The sequence below is a fragment of the Carcharhinus amblyrhynchos genome, chromosome 6 (assembly GCF_965287045.1).
Source record: "Carcharhinus amblyrhynchos chromosome 6, sCarAmb.v2.hapA, whole genome shotgun sequence".
NCBI lineage: Eukaryota > Metazoa > Chordata > Chondrichthyes > Carcharhiniformes > Carcharhinidae > Carcharhinus > Carcharhinus amblyrhynchos.
Window position 1 is genome coordinate 104,730,014 of NC_137329.1, and position 23,427 is coordinate 104,753,440.

At 41.5% G+C, this 23,427-nt stretch overlaps 1 protein-coding gene across 2 annotated transcripts in view; it reads right to left on the minus strand.

Moving 5' to 3' along the window:
- The window catches only part of tspan12 (tetraspanin 12), a 40,984-nt gene that overhangs the window by 14,849 nt on the left and 2,708 nt on the right, over positions 1-23,427 (minus strand). The window contains exons 2-6 of one of the 2 annotated variants that reach the window (XM_080191719.1): positions 20,973-21,100; positions 17,141-17,223; positions 15,336-15,471; positions 11,932-12,006; positions 869-976 (exon numbers count right to left, since the gene is read on the minus strand). In XM_080191719.1, coding sequence (XP_080047845.1) covers positions 869-976; positions 11,932-12,006; positions 15,336-15,471; positions 17,141-17,223; positions 20,973-21,038 — 468 coding nt within the window. In that variant the 5' untranslated portion in view covers positions 21,039-21,100. The remainder of the gene's footprint in view (positions 1-868; positions 977-11,931; positions 12,007-15,335; positions 15,472-17,140; positions 17,224-20,972; positions 21,101-23,427) is intronic. The other variant, XM_080191720.1, reaches the window with a different exon arrangement.

Below are 23,427 nucleotides of genomic sequence, written 5' to 3' on the forward strand. Positions count from 1 at the left end.
CCATCCCTGGTATCAGCCTTGTGAACCTACCACTGCACTCCCCCTATGGCAGGTGTACCCTTAGGTCAGGAGACCAAAACTGCACACAGTAGACCAGGTGTGGTCTCACCAAGGCCATGTATAACCGCAGTAAGACCACCTTATTCTTGCATATCAGTTGTATGCCTGCTAATCATTCATTCATAAACTAAATGTAAAAGTAATATATAACAATTCACCAAGTGCTTCTCATAAAAGGAGTTAGATTTCTGAAATCTGATTCCAAATTCCATTACCAGAAAGAAATTTCAAATTTATTTTCTGCTCCATGCTCTTCCAAATTTATAGTAACAGATGTGCTCTTAGCCAACAGCACTATAAAGGCAGAGAATGTAATGTAAAAAGCATATAAATGAATGCATTGGTAAAATTTAATGCATTCCACAACAGAAACAAACATTTTTAAAGTTAAAGTTTATTTATTAGTATCACAAATAGGCTTACATTAACACTGCACTGAGGTTACTGCAAAAATCCCCTTGTCACCACACTCTGGTACACTGAGGGAGAATTTAGTATGACCAACGCACCTAACCAGCACTTCTTTCGGATTATGGGTGGAAACCACAGCACCCAGAGGAAACCCACGCAGACATGGGGAGAATGTGCAGACACTGCACCGACAGTGACCCAAGCCAGGAATCGAAACCTCATCCCTGGCACTGTGAGACAGCTGTGCTAACTGTGCCACCATGCCACCCTTATGGGAACCCAATGTGTGAACATGATTCTGCAGGCAACTGGAGAGTGCCACTGTGCCACCCTTTGTGCCACTGTTCTACCCTTAACAGGAATACTAATAGAATTAATGTCAAGTTGGACAATTTACCTCTCGCTGAAAGAAATTCCAGGCATGAGTTAACCACTGGTACCTGGCTGTACCATAATGAGACATTCTGGTTTTCAACCCAAGCAAGTCAGACCTTTGTATGGAGCCCTGAAATAAAGAACCACCTCTTAGTGACATCATTATAACTAAACTGTGACTTTTAGGACCAACGTGGCAAAGTGCAAAATATCAACCACATAACACATACCAACACATCTCTGATAATTCAATGATGACTGCAACAGATTATTCAGGTACATTGGAAGCAAAAAATTTACATTGCCCAAGCACTGGGTTCAAAACAGATGTTATGTAGGCACTAAGTTTAAGAGCACACATTGATTAGTCTATCCTTAATGGCATTCATTGATATAAATGCCAGAAAGAAATGTAAAGCTAATGTAAACCTGTTATTACACCAGAATAATGTTTAGGTAATATATTATTCTTCCAGTATCTCTATGAAACAAAAAAATGCTCTGGAAATTACAGTTACAGGCTGTTATAGGCAACTCGGTGGCACAGTGGTTAGCACCACTGCCTCACAGCTTCGGGTGACTGTTGGAGTTTGCACATTCTCCCCATATCCATGTGGGTTTCCTCTGGGTGCTCTGGTTTTCTACCACTGTCCAATGATGTGCAGGTTAGGTGGATTGGTCATGCTGAATTTACCCTTAAGGTGTGATTTTATAGCAGGATTTTACAGCCTTGATCATCCCGAAACCCTAAAATCCCGTCCGAGTTAAATGGACATTCCAATGGTCTGCCCCTTGTCCGATACCCGTGGCAGGCGGTTTGATAAAATTCAAGCCTTAGTGTCTCCAGATTGTAGGCTAGGTGGATTAGCAGGGTCAATGTGTGGGGTTAAGGGAATGAGGCTGGGGGTATGCCTGGGTGGGATGCTATGTTGGAGAGTTAGTGCAGACTTGATAGGCTGAATGGCCTCCTTCTGCATTGTAGAAACTCTATGATTCTACTTAATCTACTCTATAAGTCAACATTGAGTTTCTTATTCATCCTTGATTGTTGGATTTCAGGTAACAAGAACTTTTGAAACCACAACCATTTTTCTTTCAAAGCAATTCTTTTCGACCTTTTGCATTCTGATGCAGATTGACGTTAAAATGATTGTGTCCTGCCTGACTTGTATCACAGGCAAAAAGGTCAAAGAAATCAAAAACAAGCACCCAACACTTCTTCTCCGTGACAAAAGCGTATGTTAATGCCAACTGAAGCTACATCCTGAAAGCAGAAATAAACAAATGATGCGTTCAAGCAGTTAAAATTGTTTTGGGTCAAACAGTAAAAGCAAAGTCAAAGACTGAATTGGCAGAGTGAATATTTAAGGCCATGATTCGCCATACCAGAGGCATTCAATTCCTGTGTGTCAGCAGCAGAAGGTGCTGCGGAAGAGTTAATTGATGCATGAGTCTCATTTCTGCTCGACTTGGCATGTCTCAATCTCATCCTGGTCAATTCAAATACAGCCTGGGCAGGAACCTGAGAGAAGGCTGATTGTCTCCCTAGATTAAATCTGTTTCACTGCGCATGTAATGGGGAAAATGTAATGGACAATGAAGAAAACTTTTTCAGCTGTCCTGGGCTGGTTTGCTTCTGATTTTGCCAACTTGGGCTTGGCATCTGCTCAGTAACTCCACCAGATGGCATGCATGGGAACAGAAGGTTACTGTGTGAGAAATCACAGTGCAAACTTATGCGGTGTAACTGCACGCTGCATTACTTAGGTACTGCATGCTGATGACATCTTTTTAGCAATCTAATCCCTTTGTGGGCACAATGTTTTTGGTTATATGCTTTATAGCTTTTTACATGATGTATCAATGATTAAATGGATTGTTTGGCAAATACTTTCATCTGCAATTACCAGAAATTTCTATGTCAATTCCAGCATGGCATTTTCTGGCAAAGGACAATTACTAGATGTTTCAAATACAATAGCAGAATTTATTACATCCCAAAATTTGTCGCAAGTAAAACAGCACAAGGATTGTCAATTATACTTATGTGTTGATTTTAACTCCCCAACTGTGCAGGTAGGGGCCAAGGCCAACTGACAACTTCCTGGCAAGACAAAACCTAGGTGATTTTATGTTGGTCCAAATATTAGTTACAGTTCCTGTGGCCAGTGTATGGTCTGCATTCAGTGTTTGCTGGTGGGTCCGAGATTGTGTCACACACACTGAACACCAGTGAAAATGGGGTATGCGTCATGATGCCTAAGTTCCCAATTTCATTTAGGCCTCCCTCCCCAATCCTCCTATGGAGCAATCAATCCTCCTGAATTTGGGCAAGTTAACATGCAGGGGGAGCGCAGGAAAGGGTTGAAAACATTGCAAAACTCTGCCAGCCACCACCTTAAACACCCGTCCGGACCATTCCAACCAGGCAAGCAGGGTCAAAATCAGTCTTGTTTTTCTCATGTTGGCCAAGGGATAAATACTGGATTGGATTAACTCTGCTGTTCCTTGTTACAGATTGTCAAACAAGGGACATTTTGAAAGTCCAGCTTAAACAGCTTTAACATTACGGGTGGGATTCTCCAATCTCATTCTCCCCGCTAACGAGAATGGAGAATTTGGTACTCAGCCAAAACTCCATTCACTGCAGCGAGACCAGAGAAATCCAGCTACAGGTAAGGTGGGAGGTTTTTGGCGTACATCTAAATGTGTGTATCACTGGCAATGTAGTGCTCCCTTGGTACTGCACCAAAAATGTCAGCCTCGATTTTGTACTCCAGCACTCCAATAGGACTAAAACCTATAACCTCCTTACTTGGAGGCATCAGAGTTACCAGGGTGTAATGACTTCAACGAGGCCCACAAGGTTGGCCCCTTGGAGTATGATGTCCCTGACTGCCTATCCAATTAGGGAACCACACCTTGTATATAAATATGGGAGTGTCAGATCCACTGACCTCCCTGATTCTGACTTTGTACGTGAAGCACTCTAGGAGTGGAACAGAATTTGTAAATAAAGGAAATTTGGTGAAGGGACAACAGCCTCTGAGGGTTTATTTCGCAGGGTGAAGCTCTTAAGCTGTGCATTCATCCCAAACGGAGGAAAATGTCTCCTTCTGTCCCAGTATGAATTAAACAAACCCTTCTGAGTTATCTCTCTGCAAATGAGACTACCATTTTCACACTTTTGTACTGCGCGCTAACACCCATTAGGAATAAGTCTGAGTCTGTCAAGCTGCTTTTTAAAAATTCATTCTAGGGATATGGTAATTGCTAACAAAGCCAATATTTATTGTCCACCTCTCATTGTTTTTGAGAAAGTCATTTATAGCCAGAAACGTTCAACACTTCAATTCCAACAATATAAATTGGGTTTGAACCTTGATCACTCAGGATTAATTTTCTGCACCAGTTGGTCCTCCAGCAATATTTCGGTAAATTATGAGGATTATGTGGCATATATATTTTTCCCCGGTCCTTTCATAGAATAAAAGGCATTCTCGAGAAGCTTGCAACAGAGGATCTGAATGCCTGTTGCACAGTCACCATTGCATTTATAAACGGTTTCCTCATTAACTTTGAAGTGTAAAAGTGTTTTGAATGAGTGTTTTCAGAGAGGCAAAAGCAAACTTTAACATTTCCATTAAAGGAAGCATGGAACTAGAAAATCATTCCAGACAATAACTGCAGTCACAATTGAGATAACAGGCAATTTCCTCATTTTGTGCGCCAACTGTAAGACTTTTAGAAATTGACAAGCTTACCCCATTTGCACCGGGTAGCTTTCTGAGTCGAATAAAGATATATGCCATTATCTACCTTTATTTATTCCAATTGCTTAAATAACTCTGATAGGCAGTGATTTCAGTTCAGAATCTGACCAAATTGATGAATTCCTCATTCAAATGTAGCCACTATACATTTGGACCCCCTAATTTGTAAATGGGATTGAATATATGAGTCCACACTGATCAAAAGCCTTGCCCTTTGGTAATACATATCCAAGGCATGGTCTAGCATTGTCTCTTCAGTTCGCTGAATTTAGGCCAGTTAACATGCAGGGGGAGTATGGGAAAGGGTTGAAAACATTACAGAAATCTGCCTGCCACCATCTTAAACATCTGCCCGGACCATTCCAGCCAGGCAAGCAGGGTTAAAATCAGGCCTTTTTTTTCATATGGGCCGAGGGATAAATACTGGATTGGAGTAACTCCTCAGTTCTTCTCTACAGATTGTCAAATAAGAACTTTTTTAGAAAGTCCAGCTGAAACAGACAGATGGTTTAACATTACAGGGGGAGGGTCTTCCTGATCTCATTCGCCCCGCTCCCATTGCCAGGAAGAATGGAGAATTTAGCACTCAGCCAAAACTCTATTCACTGCAGCGGCACCAGAGAAACCCAGTCACCGGTAAAGTCAGAGGTTTCCGGCATACCACTGGCAATGTCGTGCTCCCTTGGTACTGCCTTGATTTTGTGCTCCAACACTACAAAAGGACTAAAACCTATGATGTCCTTCTTAGAGGCATCAGAGTAACCAGAATGCACTGGCTTCAATAGGCCCATGTGGTTGGCCTCTTGGAGTAAGACTATTTTTGATCTATACTTCTGTCGCACCTTTGCAGGCTTACAAAATTATCCCCATTATATTGAAAAGATGGCTTACTTTACTTGAAAGAACATTTTGTACTCCAAGTTCTTTTGCTTTAGAAAGCCTGTATTACCATTTCAATATTTCAATTCAAGGGCCCCAACATACACGGGGAACTGTGGAAGGTGTTTGACAAGAGTCTACAGAGATACATTCCAGAAACATAAAAGTCTTTCTGAATTAAACAGCAGAACCTCACTAGACTATTTTTCACCAGTGATTAGCAATTGTTGACTGGGTTGAGAGATTAGTGCTTGGGAGGGAAAGCTGCAATTAAAGTAGGTCTGAGTAGGTGGAGAGAGAGACACACAGTGGAGAGAGATCAAGGAAGAGAAATTGCATGATGAAAGGTCTTGGGAAGGGAGAGATTGGGAGAGCGCGATTACAATAGGGCAAGAACAGCATGCTATTATGGGAAGAGAGAGGTTGCAGGGAGAGGGAGATTGCGTCGAGAGGGGGCAAGAGGGATTGTGATGGAGATATGATCATGGCAGAAGATGTTCTTGTGAGTTGGGAGTGATGGGGTATGTGGGGGCAGGGGGTGAGATCAGTTGGAGGGGGGGAGAGGTGGGGGAGGTGAGCGCTCATGTTCCTCCCAGTCCACAAGCGTTGTTGGAAAGCATTTATGCCAAATCTGGTAGTTCCCATCTCCCTTAAGCTGACATCTTTTCTGAGCCCTAGGAGATGTGTTTTTGGCAGGTTGCATTTGAATTTGAAAGCTTTCTCTCCTTCTCACCCATTGTAGGGACTTAAGATTCCACCAATCCACTGAATGTATTTGATCGCAAATGCTGAAGAAGATCAACTTGCATTTATGAAATAATGGATGTTTTATATAAACCTGAATTTTAAAATATTACCTATCTAGCACTTCCCTCTGAAAGATATTAGGCTTGCTGGTCAATAGTTTCCTGCTTTCTGCCTCCCTCCTTTCTTTAATAAAGGTTTTACATTAGCTATTTTCTAAACTTCCTAGAATCTAAGGAATTTTGGAAGATTATAATCAATGCATCTACTATCTGTGACACCAGTTCTTTTCAGATCTTAGGATGCAGACTATCCAGTCCTGGGGATTTGTCAGTCTTTAAGTTTAATATTTTTTCTGGTGATGGTGATTATACTAACTTCACCACCTCCCTATCAGCTTTTGGAAACATAGAAACTAGAAGCAGGCAAAGGCCATTCAGCCCCTCGAGCCTGCTCTGCCATTTTGATTGATGGTTGATCACCAAATTCAGTATGCTGATCTTCCTTCCCCCTAAATCCCTTGATTTCTTTAGCCTCAAGAGCTGTATTTAATTTCTTCTTGAAACACACAACGTTTTGACCTCAGCTACTTTCTGTGGTAGTGAATTCTAGACATTCGCCACCCTCGGTGAAGAAATTTCTCCTCACCTCAATTCTAAAAATCCTCAAACTCTGACCCTTAGTTCTGAGCTCCCCCACCATTGGGAACATTCTTTCTGAATCTACCCTGTCTAACCCTGTTTGAATTTTATAAGTTTCAATGAGATCCCCTCTCACTCTTCTAAACACCAGTGAATATAGAATTCATGGAATTCATAGAATCCCTACACTACAGAAGGAGGCCATTTAGCCCATCAAACATGTACTGACCACAATCCCACCCAGGCCCTATTCCGTAACCCCACACATTTACCCTGCCAATACCCTTGAAACTATGGTCAATTTAGCATGGCCAATCCACCTAACTCGCACATCTTTGGACTGTGGGAGGAAACTGGAGCACCTGGAGGAAACCTAAGCAGAAACAGGGAGAATGTGCGAACTCTACACAGACAGTGACCCGAGGCCGGAATTGAACATGGGTCCCTAATATAGTATAATCCTAATCAACTTAATCTCTCCTCATCTGGCAGACCTGAATCAGCCTGGTAAACCTTCATTGTACTCCTTCTATAGCAAGGGCTTTCGTTTTCAAGAATCTTTGGGTGTTTTCAAAGTCTTCTACGCAAAATACCTGTTCAATGTCTCTGCCATTTCCTTGTTTTCGATTATCTATTTTTAGGCTGTCTCTCGCAGACCAAGCTTTACTTACTTGTTTCCCAATCAAATACTTAGAAATTTTTACTAGCTGGTTTTATATTACTACATAAACAATAATATTTTATGTTATATTTCTCTTATACTGTTTACTGCCTCTTAATTATCTTTTTAGTCATTCTTTACTGGTTCATAAAATCTGTTCAATCCTCAGACCTAACACTAATCTTTGAAGATTTGTACAGTGTTCCTTTTAATTGAATGCCATCATTAACTTCCTTATTTAGCCATGGATGATGCAACTTTCTTAAAAAGTCTTTCTTTCTCACCAGGATAAATCTTATCAAAGCATCATTAAATATCTCCTTAAAAGTCTACCAGTGCAACAATACTGTGCTACCTTTTAAGTTAGTTTCCCAGTTCACCTCACCCACAGGGGGCTGAGGAGTCATGAGGGCAAATAGAGGAACATAACTTGATATGGCAACACAGTGGCACAGTGGTTAGCATTGCTGCCCAGGGACCCAGGTTTGATTCCTGGTTTGGGTCACTGTCTATGCAGAGTTTGCATGTTCTATTCATGTCTGTGTGGGTTTCTTCCGGGTGCACCGGTTTCCTCCCACAGTCTGAAAGGTGCATTGGCCACGCTAAATTCTCCCTAGTATACAGATGCTGGAGTGTGGCGACTAGGGGATTTTCACAGTAACTTCATTGCAGTGGTAAAGTAAACCTTCTTGTGACTGATAAATAAACTTTACTCTATAAGGATTGTTTGGAGACATATCTTAGCGCATAGGGGATGGTAGACTGTGCTTGAGGGGAGGAATGAAGGCATGTATGGGATGTAAGCTGAAGGGCTTTCTCTTTTTCTTTTAACTGAGGCAAGTCCCACAGCACCAAGGTGGGTCCATTAAACAGACTACCTTGGCACCCCTATGGCTACCTTTGAACTTTTACCCCAGGTCACGCCCACTCCCCCAATAATGAAAATCTGGCCCTTGCAGTCATTTTCTCCTGAAGCAGGTAGGCCAGGCCAGGAATTTTCCCAAACCCTGCTACACATCTCGAGAATGAAAATCCAGGCCAACATCTTCTGTTGCCATTTTACCAGCGTATCTCCAACAGGCTACTAAAATCCCTGTCTGTGACTCTGTACAGCATGTTCATTCAGTCTTTTGGGTACATCTTCCTCTTTTTGCTTTGTTTCAACATATCATAATTTTTTTTAAGAAAAGCAATAAATGTTTTTAAGATACAAGCAAAACCATGTGCTTCAATTTGCCACCTAAATTAATTTGATATTCCAATCTCCTCACTACTGTCACAAAGAAATCAAATTGTTGAGTCTCATTAAGCAGCACATGTACACGCTGATATTAAATGTATAATGTTTGAGGTAGATATTTTGCAGTGTGTGACATATGTACTTCACATATATGGTTAATTTGACGAACTGTTCTGACAAAATGACAGCTTGTTCTGATAACTTGGCATTGTGTCACACTGCTGTAGCTTACTCAAGCATTTCTACCTGTTTACATAGATTTTCTTATTCATTAGTCTGTTGTGAATGCCCCAAGTCCTTTGAAAACTTGGTGATTGTAGTTTTGCATGGGAGCTGTACACAAGCCACTTTCTTTTCAAGGAAGTGAAAGCTTTTTTTCTAGAATTGTTATGTGTGTCCACAAAGGTGGGAAGGTGTTAATAATATGGAGCGTACTCTAAACACTAACGAACTTTAGCTCTCTTAAAGCACAATGGCTAAACCATTGCTTTTTGATTTGTTTCATGCCCTTCAATGCAAAATTAAACTCTCATTTCTTTCAGTTCTTATTACTCACAAGGCTCAAACTTCCAAAAGAATTGGAGTGCACTAAAGTAGGAGAGAAAAGGATAAAACACTGAGAAAGAGATATCGAGAGATACAGCAAAGTAAATGGGAGTGATTTTTAACTTCCAAAAGAGAAAATGCTGAAAAATGTCAGCAGGTCTGGCAGCATCTGTAAGGAGAGAAAAGAGCTGACGTTTCAAGTCCAGATGATCCTTTGTCAAAGCTAAAAGGCAAAGTAAGTGAGAGATATTTATACTGCAGAATGAGGGAATGAAAGATGAGTCATAGCCACAGAAACCAGGGGAAAGGCTGCCAATGGCAGTCCACAGAGGGAATAGTAGGTGTGAATGGCCAAATGGCAGATTTTTAACTTCACTGCAATATGCTGCCATCAAACTTTTGAATTGTCCTATCATATATTAAGCTGATATTCCTCTTCATCCTATCGGTAACTGCAACACCACATTCTGCACCCTATACTTTCCTTCTCCCCTATGTACTCTATGAAAGGTATGTTTTGTCTTCAACAGCTTGCAAGAAACAATGCTTTTCACTGTATTCCAATACATGAGACAATAATAAATCAATTCAAGGAGAGCACTGCCTTTTCTAGGCGCTGCCTGACTTTAGCAAACTGGATGGGTTCGATAATGGACAGATGATTTTCTCTCTCAAGTTACTACTCAAATAGCAATGTTGAAAATTGTCCCCACCATGTTTTTTTTTTCATCTTAATTAGAGCTATTTTCAACATGGTTACATTTGGAAAACAAACAAAGCCAGCTTGAGGGAATTAGATTGAAGGGAAGGAGAGGAGGAGGAGATAAGGAGAGAAAGGCTGAGAACAATGAAAGAGTCTCCGGCCTCTTGGATGAAGTGGGAGTCATAGAAACATAGAAACTAGAAGCAGAAGTAGACCATTGGGCTCTTTGAGCCTGTTTTGCCATTCATTTGATCCTGGCTGATCATCAAATTCAATATCCTGATCCCTCTTCCTCCCATTTCACTTGATCCCTTTAGCCCCAGGAGTTATATCTAATTTCTTCTTGAAATCAGACAACATTTTGGCTTCAACTACATTTTGTGATATAGAATTCCACACATTCACCAGCCTTGGTGAAGAAATTTCTCCTCACCTCAGTTCTGAAAGGTTTGCCCCTTATCCTTAAACTATGACCCCTAGTCCTGGACGCCCCCACCATTGGGAACATTCTTTCTGAATCTACCCTGACTAACCCTTTTAAAATTTTATGTTTCTATAAGATCCCCTCTCACTCTTCTAAACTCCAGTCAGTCATTTAATAGGGGCTTGTGCTAAGGGTTAAGTAATTAACGGTGGATTTAGGGGAAAGATTATGGCTGCATTCTCCGACCTCATACATGGCTGGGATTCTCCAGTCCAACTACAGTGAATGAAGATTTGGCTAAGTGCCAAATTCTCCACTTCTGCTGGCAGTTGTGGTGACACATATGACATCGGAAAGTTTCAGCCTATATGTTTAGTAGGTGATCCAAAGCTAATGGTAAAGTTTTCAGAGGGTTGGAAGAAGTAGGGGACAGAGAGAGATGATTGGAAGGGAGATCCGTCATTCACATTTTCACCTGACCAACACCAGAAGTGTAACCATCAGGGTTTCTTGACCCACCACACTAACCAGAACAGAAAGAAAAAGGGCAAAGAGGCAATTACAGGAAAGACAGGGAAGCAAATATATTTAGGAAGAGATTCTTAAGAGTTAAGGACAGATCGAAGCAAAAGAGGAAAGCCAAGTGATAAACAAAATAGGGGGCTCAAAGTTAGACTGCTTTCAAACATCACCTGTAAACAGATAGGCAAACAACAATAACTTTCGTCACTCTTTCCATTCTCTAAATATTTCCACAAGTATTTTAATTACTGAAGCTGTTCCTTAACTGTTAATTCTTGTAACTTATTAACATTGAAAACATTCTGTTATAATACCATAGAAACATAGAATCCCTACAGTGCAGAAGGAAGCCATTCAGCCTATCGAGTCTGTACTGACTTTCAAAAACAGCATCTAATCCAGGCCTTCCCCTCATCCTCGCCCAATCCCAGTAACCCCATGGCTAATCCATATATCTGTGGACACTAAGGGGCAACATACTACGGCCAATCAATCTAACTTACACACATTTGGAGTGTGGAAGCAAACCGGAGCACCCAGAAGAAACCCACACAGATACAGGGAGAATGTGCAGACTCCACACAGACAGTCACCCAAGGTTGGAATTGAACCCGGGTCCCTGGTGCTGTGAGGCAGCAGTGCTGACAACTGTGCCGCTGTGCCGTCTTTCAATAAAATTACCTCTCATTCTTCTGAACTATATTTAGTTGAAAATCTCACACCACATTCCTGAAATGTTTCATTGGAGATTTATACATTACCCTCAATACAGGTGTAAAGTAGTTGGACAATGCAATGCGTAATTAAATGAATGTGACTATCAGTTGTATGAACCTTAGGGGTGAGCAAAGAAAATATATTTTATGTTTTTCTCGGTGAGAAGTACCACTGATTTATTGAAATGCAATTACTTAATGCAAATTTTATTTGAAAACATCTGATTGGTACTCACTGAATAATCCTGATCGTAGCTCCACACTCCACAGGCTAGTTCCACACAGAATATTATCAGCAGGATACAAAAATACTGAAAAAGTACAATGTGGATCAGTTTTATGTGCCAAATACAGTAGCTGAATTAATTTACTGAATACCTTGAGTCACATAATAGGGTGGAAGCAGCTTGCAACAAATCATAGAATCATACAGTGCAGAAGGAGGCCCTTCAGCCTCTCAAGGCTGCACCGACAACAACCTCACGAAGGCCCTATTCCCATGTATTAGCCTTACTAGCCCCCCTGACACAAGTGGCAATTTAACACAACCAATCAATCTAACCTACACATCTTTAAACTATGGGAGGAAACCCATGCAGAAACAGGGAGAATGTGCAAACTTCAAACAGACATTGACCCCAGACCAGAATTGAACCTGGGTCCTTGGCGCTGTGAGGCAGCAGTGCTAACCACTGTGCTGCCCAGTAGGTCAGTAGAATTTTCTGTAAGCTTTTATTTTGCCAAACAGGTGCCATTAATGGCACAAAATGAAGTATCAGGAAGGGCAAGACCACCATCAGAATCATACAAGAAAAATTAAACACAAAAATTCTGATGTCAGCTTTCAAATGAGGGGGGCATTATCCAGCAAGATTGGGTCCTACATATCCCAGGGATATTACAACCAACCCCTTCACCAGCCTCCCAACTCCAAACAAAATTTCTGTAGCAGCAGTTTTTGCTGCCAGTACTTTGTCATTACAAAACACACATTAGCAAATATTGCAATGATGGAGTGGTGTGTGGATGGATATATCTCATACTGGCAGCCACATCTACCAGAATATAAGAAGCATTTTAGAGCTGGCATAACTCTACCCTAAGTGCACTGAATTCCAACCTCATACGCTAGAACTAAACCACTTTGTGTCCCATCTGAAATTTCAGATTTTTGGGCCCATCATCACTGGAATTGGTAACTTGTACCAGTTGAATATAAAGCAAAGGAATGTCTTTTTAAACCTACTGATGTACTTCCAAGTAGAAATAAACTGAATCTGAAGCAGCAGATTTTGCAAATAAATTTATCTCAATATGACAATGTTTCACATGGTTCTAATATTTCTTGAAATACCATTCTGCAGTCAGCAATTTCTTAAGATGTACAAACCACTAAGCTGTAGAAAATAAGCCACAAAATAGCTTATTCAAATTATTTGCATCAGATCTGTTTATTCAGAATGAATCCAAATCATGGGTTGCTTCATCTTAGGAAACAGGACACGATAAGCAAATTCTCCTTTCTTGTATTAAGTCAAAAAAGCCAAGCTTTAGGGTGGCATGGAGCCAGAGTGGTTATCATTGCTGCCTTACAGCACCAGGGTCCCAGGTCCAATTCCAGGCTTGATGACTGTCTGTGAGGAGCTTGCACATTCTCCCTGTGTCTGCGTGGGTTTCCTCCTAGTGCTCCGGTTTCCTTCCAAACTCCAAAACGTGTACAGGTTAGGTGGATTGGTCAAGCTTAAATTGCCCCTTACTGACAGAGGGATTAGCAGGGTAGATACATGGGGTTACAGGAATAAACCTGTTGTCTATGCAGATTTGATGGACTGAATGGCCTCCTTCTGTACTGTAGGGATTCTATGATTCTGTGATTGGCAAAGACATAAATGGGCTGAATGGCCTCCTTCTGTGCTGTGCCAATGTATCAGTGTCTATGAATCTGTGTGGTGACTCATTCCTTCAGTTAGAGAATTGTTGGAGATTTTTAAAAGGTTAAAAATTTACATTTTTCTATTGTTCTTATTTGTCATTTCTGTCTAGTTATTCATCCTAATCTTGTCTTTCTTTCTACTTATTTTTCTGATCTTGAATTCACTCATTCTATATCATGTCTCTGTTTATTTCTTGATCCTTAAATCCATGAATTAAATGGGGCGACACAGTGGTGTAGTGGTTAGCATTGCTGCCTCACAGCAGCAGGGGCCCAGGTTCAATTCCTGGCCTGGGTCACTGTCTGTGTGGTGTTTGCACATTCTCCCTGTGTCTGCATGGGTTTCCTCCCACAGTCCAAAGATGTGCAGGTTAGGTGGATTGGCCATGCTAAATTGCCCCTTGGTGTCAGGGGGATTAGTTGGGATAAAAGCATGGGGTTATGAGAATAGGACCTGGTTGGGATTGTGGTTGGTGCAGACTAGATGGGCTGAATGACCTCTTTCTGTACTGTAGGAGTCTATGACTCATTGTGTTTAAGGAGATACATTGTTTGTCTTGTTGCCCATCAAAGTCCCAGATGTTCTGTTGCCCAAGTTGGGCCATTATGAGCTCCTAATAATAGCAACTTATTGGGCAAAATTTTTATACCCTAAACAGGAGAAAACAACTAACTGGACGTGGCACAGAATGCACTGCTCCAGCAAAATCTGTGATGTCCGTTCTTCTACACAAGTTCTGCATCAAATACAAAGAGTGAAGATAGTGGGATAAATAGTCCTTGGGACACCGGTGTTGGGACCAAATGGGGGTTCCAACACTGCACATGGGGTTTCCGACCCTACACTTGCCAGCAGTGAGACCGGTGTTGAAATCTTCCCAGAGGTGCCTCCAAAGGGTGGCACAGTGGTCAGCATGGCTGCCTCACAGCTCCAGGGACCCGAGTTCAATTCCGAACTTGGATGACTGTCTGTGTGGAGTTTGCACATTTTCCCCATTCCCTGCGTGGGTTTCCTCCTAGTGCTCCAGTTTCTTTCCACAATCTAAAGATGTGCGGGTTAGGTTGATTGGTCATGGTAATTTGTTCCTTAGTGTCAGAGGGATTAGCAGGGTAAATATGTGCAGTTACAGGGAAGAGGCCTGATGGGATAGTTGTCGGTGCAGGCTCAATATGCCAAATGGCCTCCTTCTGCACACGAGGGTTACGGTTATGGTTCCATGATTCTAAATTGGCTGCCTCCATGCCATCCCAATAAGTACGGTGAGTGAGCTCCTGGTGTCTTCTGGCCCAATCAGAGGCAGCGGTTCTGCAGGCTTCATTGGCAGGGTGGAGCACTGCTAAGGAAGTTCAGTGATTTTGATGGTACATCAGCACAGAGACACCTTCAGAGGTGAAGATTTAAATGATAAAGTCCCGGGGAAAAAACTCAGTAGGCCCCTCAGTACAGACAGGAATCCCTCCAGCCAATCATCTGGGCCACAGGTGTAGAGTTCTGTGCCACCACCCTATGGAATAGGCAGCCAATACACCATTCCCTGGGAAAGCTCCTCCATGGTGGGAATACATGGGGAAGCCACCCTAACACGCTTGCCTCAATTTCCCACTCTCCTACTCCTAAAGCTGCCACCACGGTAACACAATATTATGAGCTATTTCAGCAATCACTTAGCTAAGCTTCAGAGTATTCTTCACCAAAAACATACATACCCAAGCAAGGAGCAATGGATTTCTCTTTACTGTTCCACAGCAACCTAACATTCCAACTATAATTAAAAAGCAGCACACAGCAATCATTATGGGGTGGATCACTGGAAAATATGTTAGAATGAATGCTTCTTCCAGCCTGCAAAAGAACATTAAACTTGAGTTAATGGTACCCAAAAGACATCACACTTATTTAAAAAGTTAATCATAACAAATACAAAACTTTTTGTACAACAGTAACGTCTCCAGGTGCTGTGAAGTCCCATGGCATCAGATCAAATATGGGCAAGGAAACCTCCTGCTGATTACAGTATTCTGATCCCCCCACAGCCCTTCAACTGATGAATCAGTACTCCTCTATGTTGAAAACTACTCAGAGGAAGCACTGAGGGTGGTAAGGGCATGGATTGTATTGTATTGGTTAGAGGACTTCAACGTCTATCACCAAAAAGTGGCTACTACTGTCCGAGTCCTAGAGAATATAACTGCTGGACTCGGTCTGCGGCAAGTGGTGAATGAACCAACAAAAGGGGGGGAAAAAATTTGACTTCATCCTCACCAATCTACCTGTTGCAGATGCATCTGGCCATGATAGCATCAGTAGGAGTGACCACCACACAGTCCTTTTGGAGACCAACTCCTGTCTTCAAAATGCAGATACTTTCCATTGTGTCGTGTGGCTCTACCACCGTGCTAAATGGAATAGATTCTGAACAGATCTAGCACCTCAAAACTGGGCACCATGAGCAACTGTGGGCCACTCAACCACAGTCTGTAACTCCGTGGCCTGGCATATCCCCCATTCTGCTATTATTTTGATTTTTTAAATTTGATTTATTATTGTCACACGTATTAGTGTACAATGAAAAGTATTGCTTCTTGCACGCTATACAGACAAAGCATACCATTCATAGAGAAGGAAAGGAGAAAGTGCAGAATGTAACGTTACAGTTATAGCCAGGGTGTAGAGAAAGATCAACTTAATACAAGGTAGGTTAATTCGAAAGTCCGATGGCAGCAGGGAAGAAGCTGTTCTTGAGTCAGTTGGTATGTGACCTTAGACTTTTGTATCTTTTTCCCGATGGAAATTATCATCAAGCAGTGGGATCAATTCTGGTTTAATTAAGTGTGCAGGAGGACATATTCAGTCATTGAGTTTTATAGCACAAAAAGAGACCCTCTGGCCCATCGTGTCTGTGCCAGACATCACGCACCAACCTTTTTTCATCCCATGGTCCATAGCCTTGTATGCAATTGCAAGCACAAAATAAGCCCCAGGGCTGCAACAACTTAGATCCTTATTTCACTGTAAGCACTAAAGAATACCATGATTGAAAACAAGCTTAAAAAGATTAGAGTCAAGGTTATAATGGAATATCATCGGTTAAGTCATGAAGCATAGTCATGAGCATTTTATATTTTCAAACAGCACCTCAAAAAGATATGAATACTGTCAATGAAAGTTGTCTCAAAAATGTGGTCTGCTTTTCATTATAATTGCTAAAAGAAATCTGATGTTTTAAAGATGTTCACTTGCATGGAAGAATTCAATTCGATTGTCAACTTTTAACAAATGAAGACAAGAAATCTTACTCGAATTACCATAAGATTACAGGTTGTAAGTTTTGATTTTAAATATCAGAACTTATTGAAAGGAAACCATTGACAAGGATTAGATAGGATGCAGAATCTGATCTTGTTTCTGGATGGCATCCACCACATTGTAAACATACGCTTACATTTCACGTTTGACAAACCAAATAAGTAATTGCACTTATGGAATTTTTCCAGTACCAGTTTATACATACCTGGTTTCTGTTGTTAACACAAGCACGTTATTCAGGTAATCCCTCATCCATGCAGACACACCCAGAACACAAACTGACATCAGCTGTAAAATATGCATGTCTTTTATTTACTATTCTGTAGGCAAATATTTAAAACGGTGCAGCAATTTCCTTTTGCTCGACAGGTTTCCCATTATTACTAGTTATCAGCTTTCAGCCACAGATGTCTCTGTTCTACAAATATGTGGTTACCACACTGTAGTTCAATGTATTTTGCATGTTATACAATTTCATTAGAGATAGACGTAATTCATCTTCTTTTGTCTTTTATTTTGTTGTTGGGATTGGTTGTGAGCAAAGTTCCAAAGGCTTGCATTTTCAAATGTGCAGACACAAAGTGATTTTCGGCCCCCGTTTTCGATGGTAGTGGGATGGAGAATCATGGGGGGAGTCCCGAAATGATTTTCATGCCAGTGGCATTTTCCTGCTCAATTGCCCCCAATACCCTCTCCCCTTCCCGTCCACATTCAATGATATAATGGTGTTTCCACCATGCAACAATGGGAAGCCTATTGTACTATATTAACATATAATTAGCAGGCCTACCCACTGCATCACCCCGTAACGTAGGGGATTCTCCCCCACCCCCATCAGCGTGGTGTCACATCAGCGGGGTTTACAATACATTTTGTGAAATAGGTAACTGATAATCATAGAACACTCTGGAAAATCTCAGTAGGTCTGACAGCATCTGTGGGGAGAGAATAGAGCCAATGTTATAAGTCAGAGACTTGAAACATTGGCTCTATTCTCTCCCCACTGATGCTGTCAGACCTATTGAGATTTTCCAGCATTTTCTGTTTTTGTTTTAGATTCCAGGATCCGCTTTTAATTGGCAATCATAACCTGAGAGGGCCTGACAGCTAAGGCGGGTGGGAAGAGTTCATGCCTGGGCTGTGTACTAACAGTGCTCAGGCACTGCCCTATGGTGGTGCCCCCAGTGTCCCCAGGTAGTGCTTAGGTACGGTCAGGAGGCTGTGCCAGGTAGTTCTTTCTTTGTTCTTTGTAGCAATGCTGGGGTCTTGACAGGGTAGTGCTTTGAGGAGGTTCAGAGTGGGGAAATTCGGAGTGGGGAATGGGGGTCCCATGTCAGTGGTGGTGGGGAGACAAGGTTCCATGGGATGTTGGTGAATTAAACTTTTTTTTAAATTGGGGTGTCCTTTCAAAAAGACGTCCCGATCTTTCAAAAACCTAAGTTGCTGGTGGCATGGGCTCAATCAGAACCTTTGCCACCAGCGTGACATCGTGACCAGCCCTTCCATTTTTTTTAAATTCCAGTGGGAAAATTCAGCAAGGCAGGCAACCAACATGGCTGCCCCCCACTTCTGCCATGCAAGACAACACTTTGAAAAAAAATGGGAAAACTCTACCCACTGTTGCAATATAGGAAACACAGCAGTCAATTTGCGCATGGCAAGCTCCCACAATCAGCAAGGTGATAATGATGTTGGGGAGGGAGGAAAAGAGCAGACTGAATGACTAAGAGCTATTTCAGCTTCCCTCCATGCACAGTGATGTATGTTTGTTTCAGATCTCAGGCAGTAAAATCAGGAAAACAGGTCACTCATATCATTGTGTTAAATTTTGTTACAAACATGATTAGAGACATCATAGGCTATTGATGTGCAATCTAATACCAAAAGTAACTCAGAATTTTGAAGTACATTATGAAGTATTAAGAAAAATGAAAACCTATGAAAAAGACATTTCAGAACAATTATAAAAGCTGTTCTCTTATATGTTTATTTACAATATAGAATTAGTTTCCCATTTCAATGTTCTGGTTTGATTACATAGGAATGTACAGCAAAGAAACAGGCCAGGTAAAAGATGCTAATTAGAGCAAAAGACACTCCATTAGACCTAGTTGGATATTGTATATAGCTCTGGGTGCCGCACTTTAGTAGGGATGTGAATGCATTGTAGAGAATGCATTGGCGGCACGGTGGCACAGTGGTTAGCACTGCTGCCTCACAGCATCAGGGACCTGGGTTTGATTCCTGGCTTGGGTCACTGTCTGTGTGGAGTTTGGACATTCTTCCCAAGTGTGCATGGGTTTCCACCGAGTGCTCCTGTTTCCTCCCAGAGTCCAAAGATGTGCAGGTTAGGTGGATGGGCAATGCTGAATTGCCCCTTAGTATCAGGGAAACTAGCTAGGGTAAATGCATGGGGCTATGGGGATAGGGGTTGTGGGTGGGATTGTGGTCGGTGTAGACTCGATGGGCCGAAACTTCTGCACTGTAGGATTCTATGTAAGAATGCATAGGTTTTCAAGAATGGTTCCAGCAATGAGAAACGTCATTTATGAGGATAGACTGGAGAAGCTGATTGCTGATCTCCTTGGAGAGAAGGCTAGGAGTGTGCAAAATTATGGGAGCTGGACGAAGTAGGCAGGGAGAAACTATTCCTGTTAATAAAAGGATTAAGAATGAGAGGGCACAGATTCAAAGGCATTGGCAAAAGAAGCAAATGTAATGTGAGAAAAAACTTTCTCACACAGCAAGTGATTCGGGTCTGGAATGTACTGCCTGGAAGTGTGGGGGAAGTAGATTTAGTCGAGGTATTTAAGAGAGCGTCAGATGATCATTTGAATAGAAACAATGTGCAGGGTTACAGGGAGTGGCACTAAGCCATAATGCTCATTCAAAAATTGTTGCAAACACAATGAGCTGAATGGCCTCCTGCACTGTAACAATTCTATGATTCTGTGATTCAGCCCAAATAGTCTGAGCCGGTGTTAGTGCTTCCTCCCACCTTTATTCATCTAACCCTTTCACCATTCTCTTCTGCGTCTTTTTCCCTGATGTACAATATAATTTCCCTTTAAAGGTATCAATTCTCAGATTGCAGATGGCTAACAAATATCCGCTTGATCAGTAAAATTGTATAAATCATAAAGGTACGTTTCTATTGTATAATGCAAATTAGATGACTATTCATATTGGGTGACATGGTGGCACGGTGGTTAGCACTGCTGCTTCACAGCGCCAGGGACCCTGGTTCAATTCTGGCTTTGGGAGACTGTCTGTGTTGAGTTTCCATATTCTTCCTGTGACTTTGTGGATTTTCTTCAGATGCTCCAGTTTCCTCCCTCAGTCCAAAGATATGCAGGTTAGATGGATTGGCCATAGAAAACATATGGCTTTATGGGAATAGGATGGGGAAAAGGGCCTGGGTAAGATATTCTGCCAGAGAGTAAGGCCTCTTCTGCACTGCTATGATATTGTAAAACCCAATCCCCAAAACTCCTTTATTTTCTGATTCTGAATCTTGAGAAGCTACACCAAGTATTGTTTTGATAATGCTGTCTCAATATCCTTTGGAAACATTGTTGATCCAATCAATTCAAATTTAGTGAATTAAAGCTTAATTGTTATAAGAAGACCATTTAATGTGCCTAGTAAAAGTTGCTCTATTATAAACACTAACTTTGAATTGCAAAGTTTATTTGCTTCAACTTGCACAAAATTCTACTCAGCATTGTTGACCTATACTATCAGGGCGCTTCAAACATTAACCATAATGTCAATAATAACAAGATCATTCTGTCGAAGCAAACTGAACGGATATCACTCAAACTATCAGAAACAAACTTTTCCCGCAGGAACATCCAAAGTTCAAGTGAAAATCAATTAGTTCAATAGGAGGAAGGAAAGGTTGTTGTGCTGGTGTTGCAGTCATGCCACATTTTACTCAATTTTCCAGAAACAACCTAAATACCAACCATGACTTGCAGTCTGCAGAGGTTGCCGTCTTGTGAGCCGTGGGCAGAAGTAGAGGAATCTGTACTCACCCAGAAAAGGACGTTCAAAGCATATAGTGAGCAGCGCAGACATTTAATGGAATCTTCTCTGGCCATTCTGAAAGAAGCTCAAGGGTTGACCCCGTCATTTTGTTTCACAACCAGACCATTCCTGTCACCTTAGAAAGGGTCAGAAGTGAAATGTCACAAAACTAAATTAATTATATGCACATAACAACTTTGCAGATGGTTCAAAGTTAAAATCTCAAATATATTATTGCTCCTAAAGCCCAGTTACCTGAGTTCTGGGATTTTCTCAATATAAACAAATGGAATTGGTTTTTGTGTTTGTGTGGCTGCTCCTATTATGGGAGGTGATTGCACAGTGGTACTTTCACCATACCAGCAATCTAGAGACCCAAGGGTAATGCTCTGGGGACCTGGGGTTCATATCTCATCACAGCAGACAGTGAGATCTGAATTCAGTGACAATCTGGAATTAAAAGTCGCATGATGACCATGAAATCATTGGTGTAAAAACCCATCTGGTTCATTAATGCCCTTTAGGAAAGGAAATCTGCAGTCCTTACCTGATCTGGCCTACATGCAACTCCAAATCTACAGCAATAGGGTTGACTCTTAAATGCCTTCTGAAATAGCATAGCAAACCATTTAGTTCAAGGTAATAAACACTGGTCCCAGACAGTGACACCCACATCCCGTGAACGAATTTAAAATTCGCATTACTTGTGAGAAATGTTATTCCTGTTTTAGGCTTAATATCAGTAATAAGAAACTTCGGGTGCTTCCAAGTTAGGGTTAGAGCTAAAACAAATTGAGTTACAGTTAGATACAAGTTCATCATTTGCACTGTACTAAAGATTCTACACTACTGACACTAAATTAAAAAGTGAGAAAACAATTGTGGTTTTAAACAGAATATTGCCTGCCTTTCAAGTTTTATTTTGTACGTAAAATAACAAACTATCATTGCAACTAAAAAAGAACACCAATTACTTTTCTCAGTTAACTGGAATACCCATACATTTAAACATAAAACTGAAAACTAACCAGTTAGCTTCTGTGTCATTCCAAACTTCCCTTTCAACTCTCCAGTGCATTTCTAACGAACCGTATTATTATGCTAAAAATAATTGAATTCCGAGTGCCTAAAATTCCCTGCTGACTTTTCAGAGAGAGAAAAAGTTATTACTGGCTGAGTCATTCAGTTGCTTTGTAACTCTCAACAGGGTGATTAACCCGTAACCTGGAATGTTTGTTAATGGATAATCTCCACAACCCTCCTCCCGGCATGTTATTTATTTACCATGTCAATGCCACGCGACCCAACTATCTATAAGAATGCAGAAAACAGAAAACATCAGATTATTTGCTTTCTTGTATTAAATCAATATCACGGATAAACACTTACAGCGCTACAGGTACAAACTCACAGTGCCACAGGTACAAACTCGCAATGCTACAGGTACAAACTCACACAGCTACCAGTAAAAATTCACAGTGCTACAGGTACAAACTCAAGCAGGATCATAGAATCACAGAAACCCTAGAGTGCAGAAAGAGGCCATTCGGCCCATCAAGTCTGCATCGACCATAATCCCAACCAGGCCCTCTCCCCATATTCCTATATATTTACCTGTTAATCCCTTTAACCTATGCACTCTGGGACACTAAGTGGCAATTTAGCATGGCCAATCAACCTAGCCCACGCATCTTTTGGACTGTGGGAGGAAACCAAAGCACCTGGAGGAAACCCACGCAGACATGGGGAGAATGTGCAAACTCCACACAGACAGTGACCCAAGTCGGGATTCAAACCCAAGTCACTGGAGCTGTGAACTACTATGCCACTCTAGTTCTACAGACACAGTGCTACAGGCACAAACTCATACTGTTACAGGTACAAACGCACAGTGTTACAGATACAAACTCATAAACTCACAGAACTATGGGTACAAACACAACAGTGCTACAGGTACACACAGAGTGTTACAAGTACAAACTCATCATGCAACAGGTACAAACTCATGGTGTTGCAGGTACAGAATCACAGTGCTACAGGTATAAACTCATGGTGCTACAGGTACAAACACATGGTGCTATAGGTACAAAATCACAGTGCTACAGTACAAACTAACACTAATAGATTCAAACTCACAGTCCTACAGGTACAACCTCACAGTGTTACAGGTACCAACTCACAGTGCCACTAGTACAACCTCAGTGTTACAGGTACAAACTCACAGTGTTGCGAGTTCCAACACACAATGCCACAAGTACAACCTCACAGTGCTACAGGTACAAACTCACAATGTTACAGGTGCAGACTCACAAGTATAATGTTAGCAAGTGTGAGGTTATCCACTTTGGCAGAAATAATAGTAGGAGGGATTATTATTTAAAAGGCGAAAAGCTGCAGCGTGCTACAGTGCAGAGGGACCTGGGGGTCCTTGTGCACGAGTCGCAAAAACCCAGTCTGCGGGTG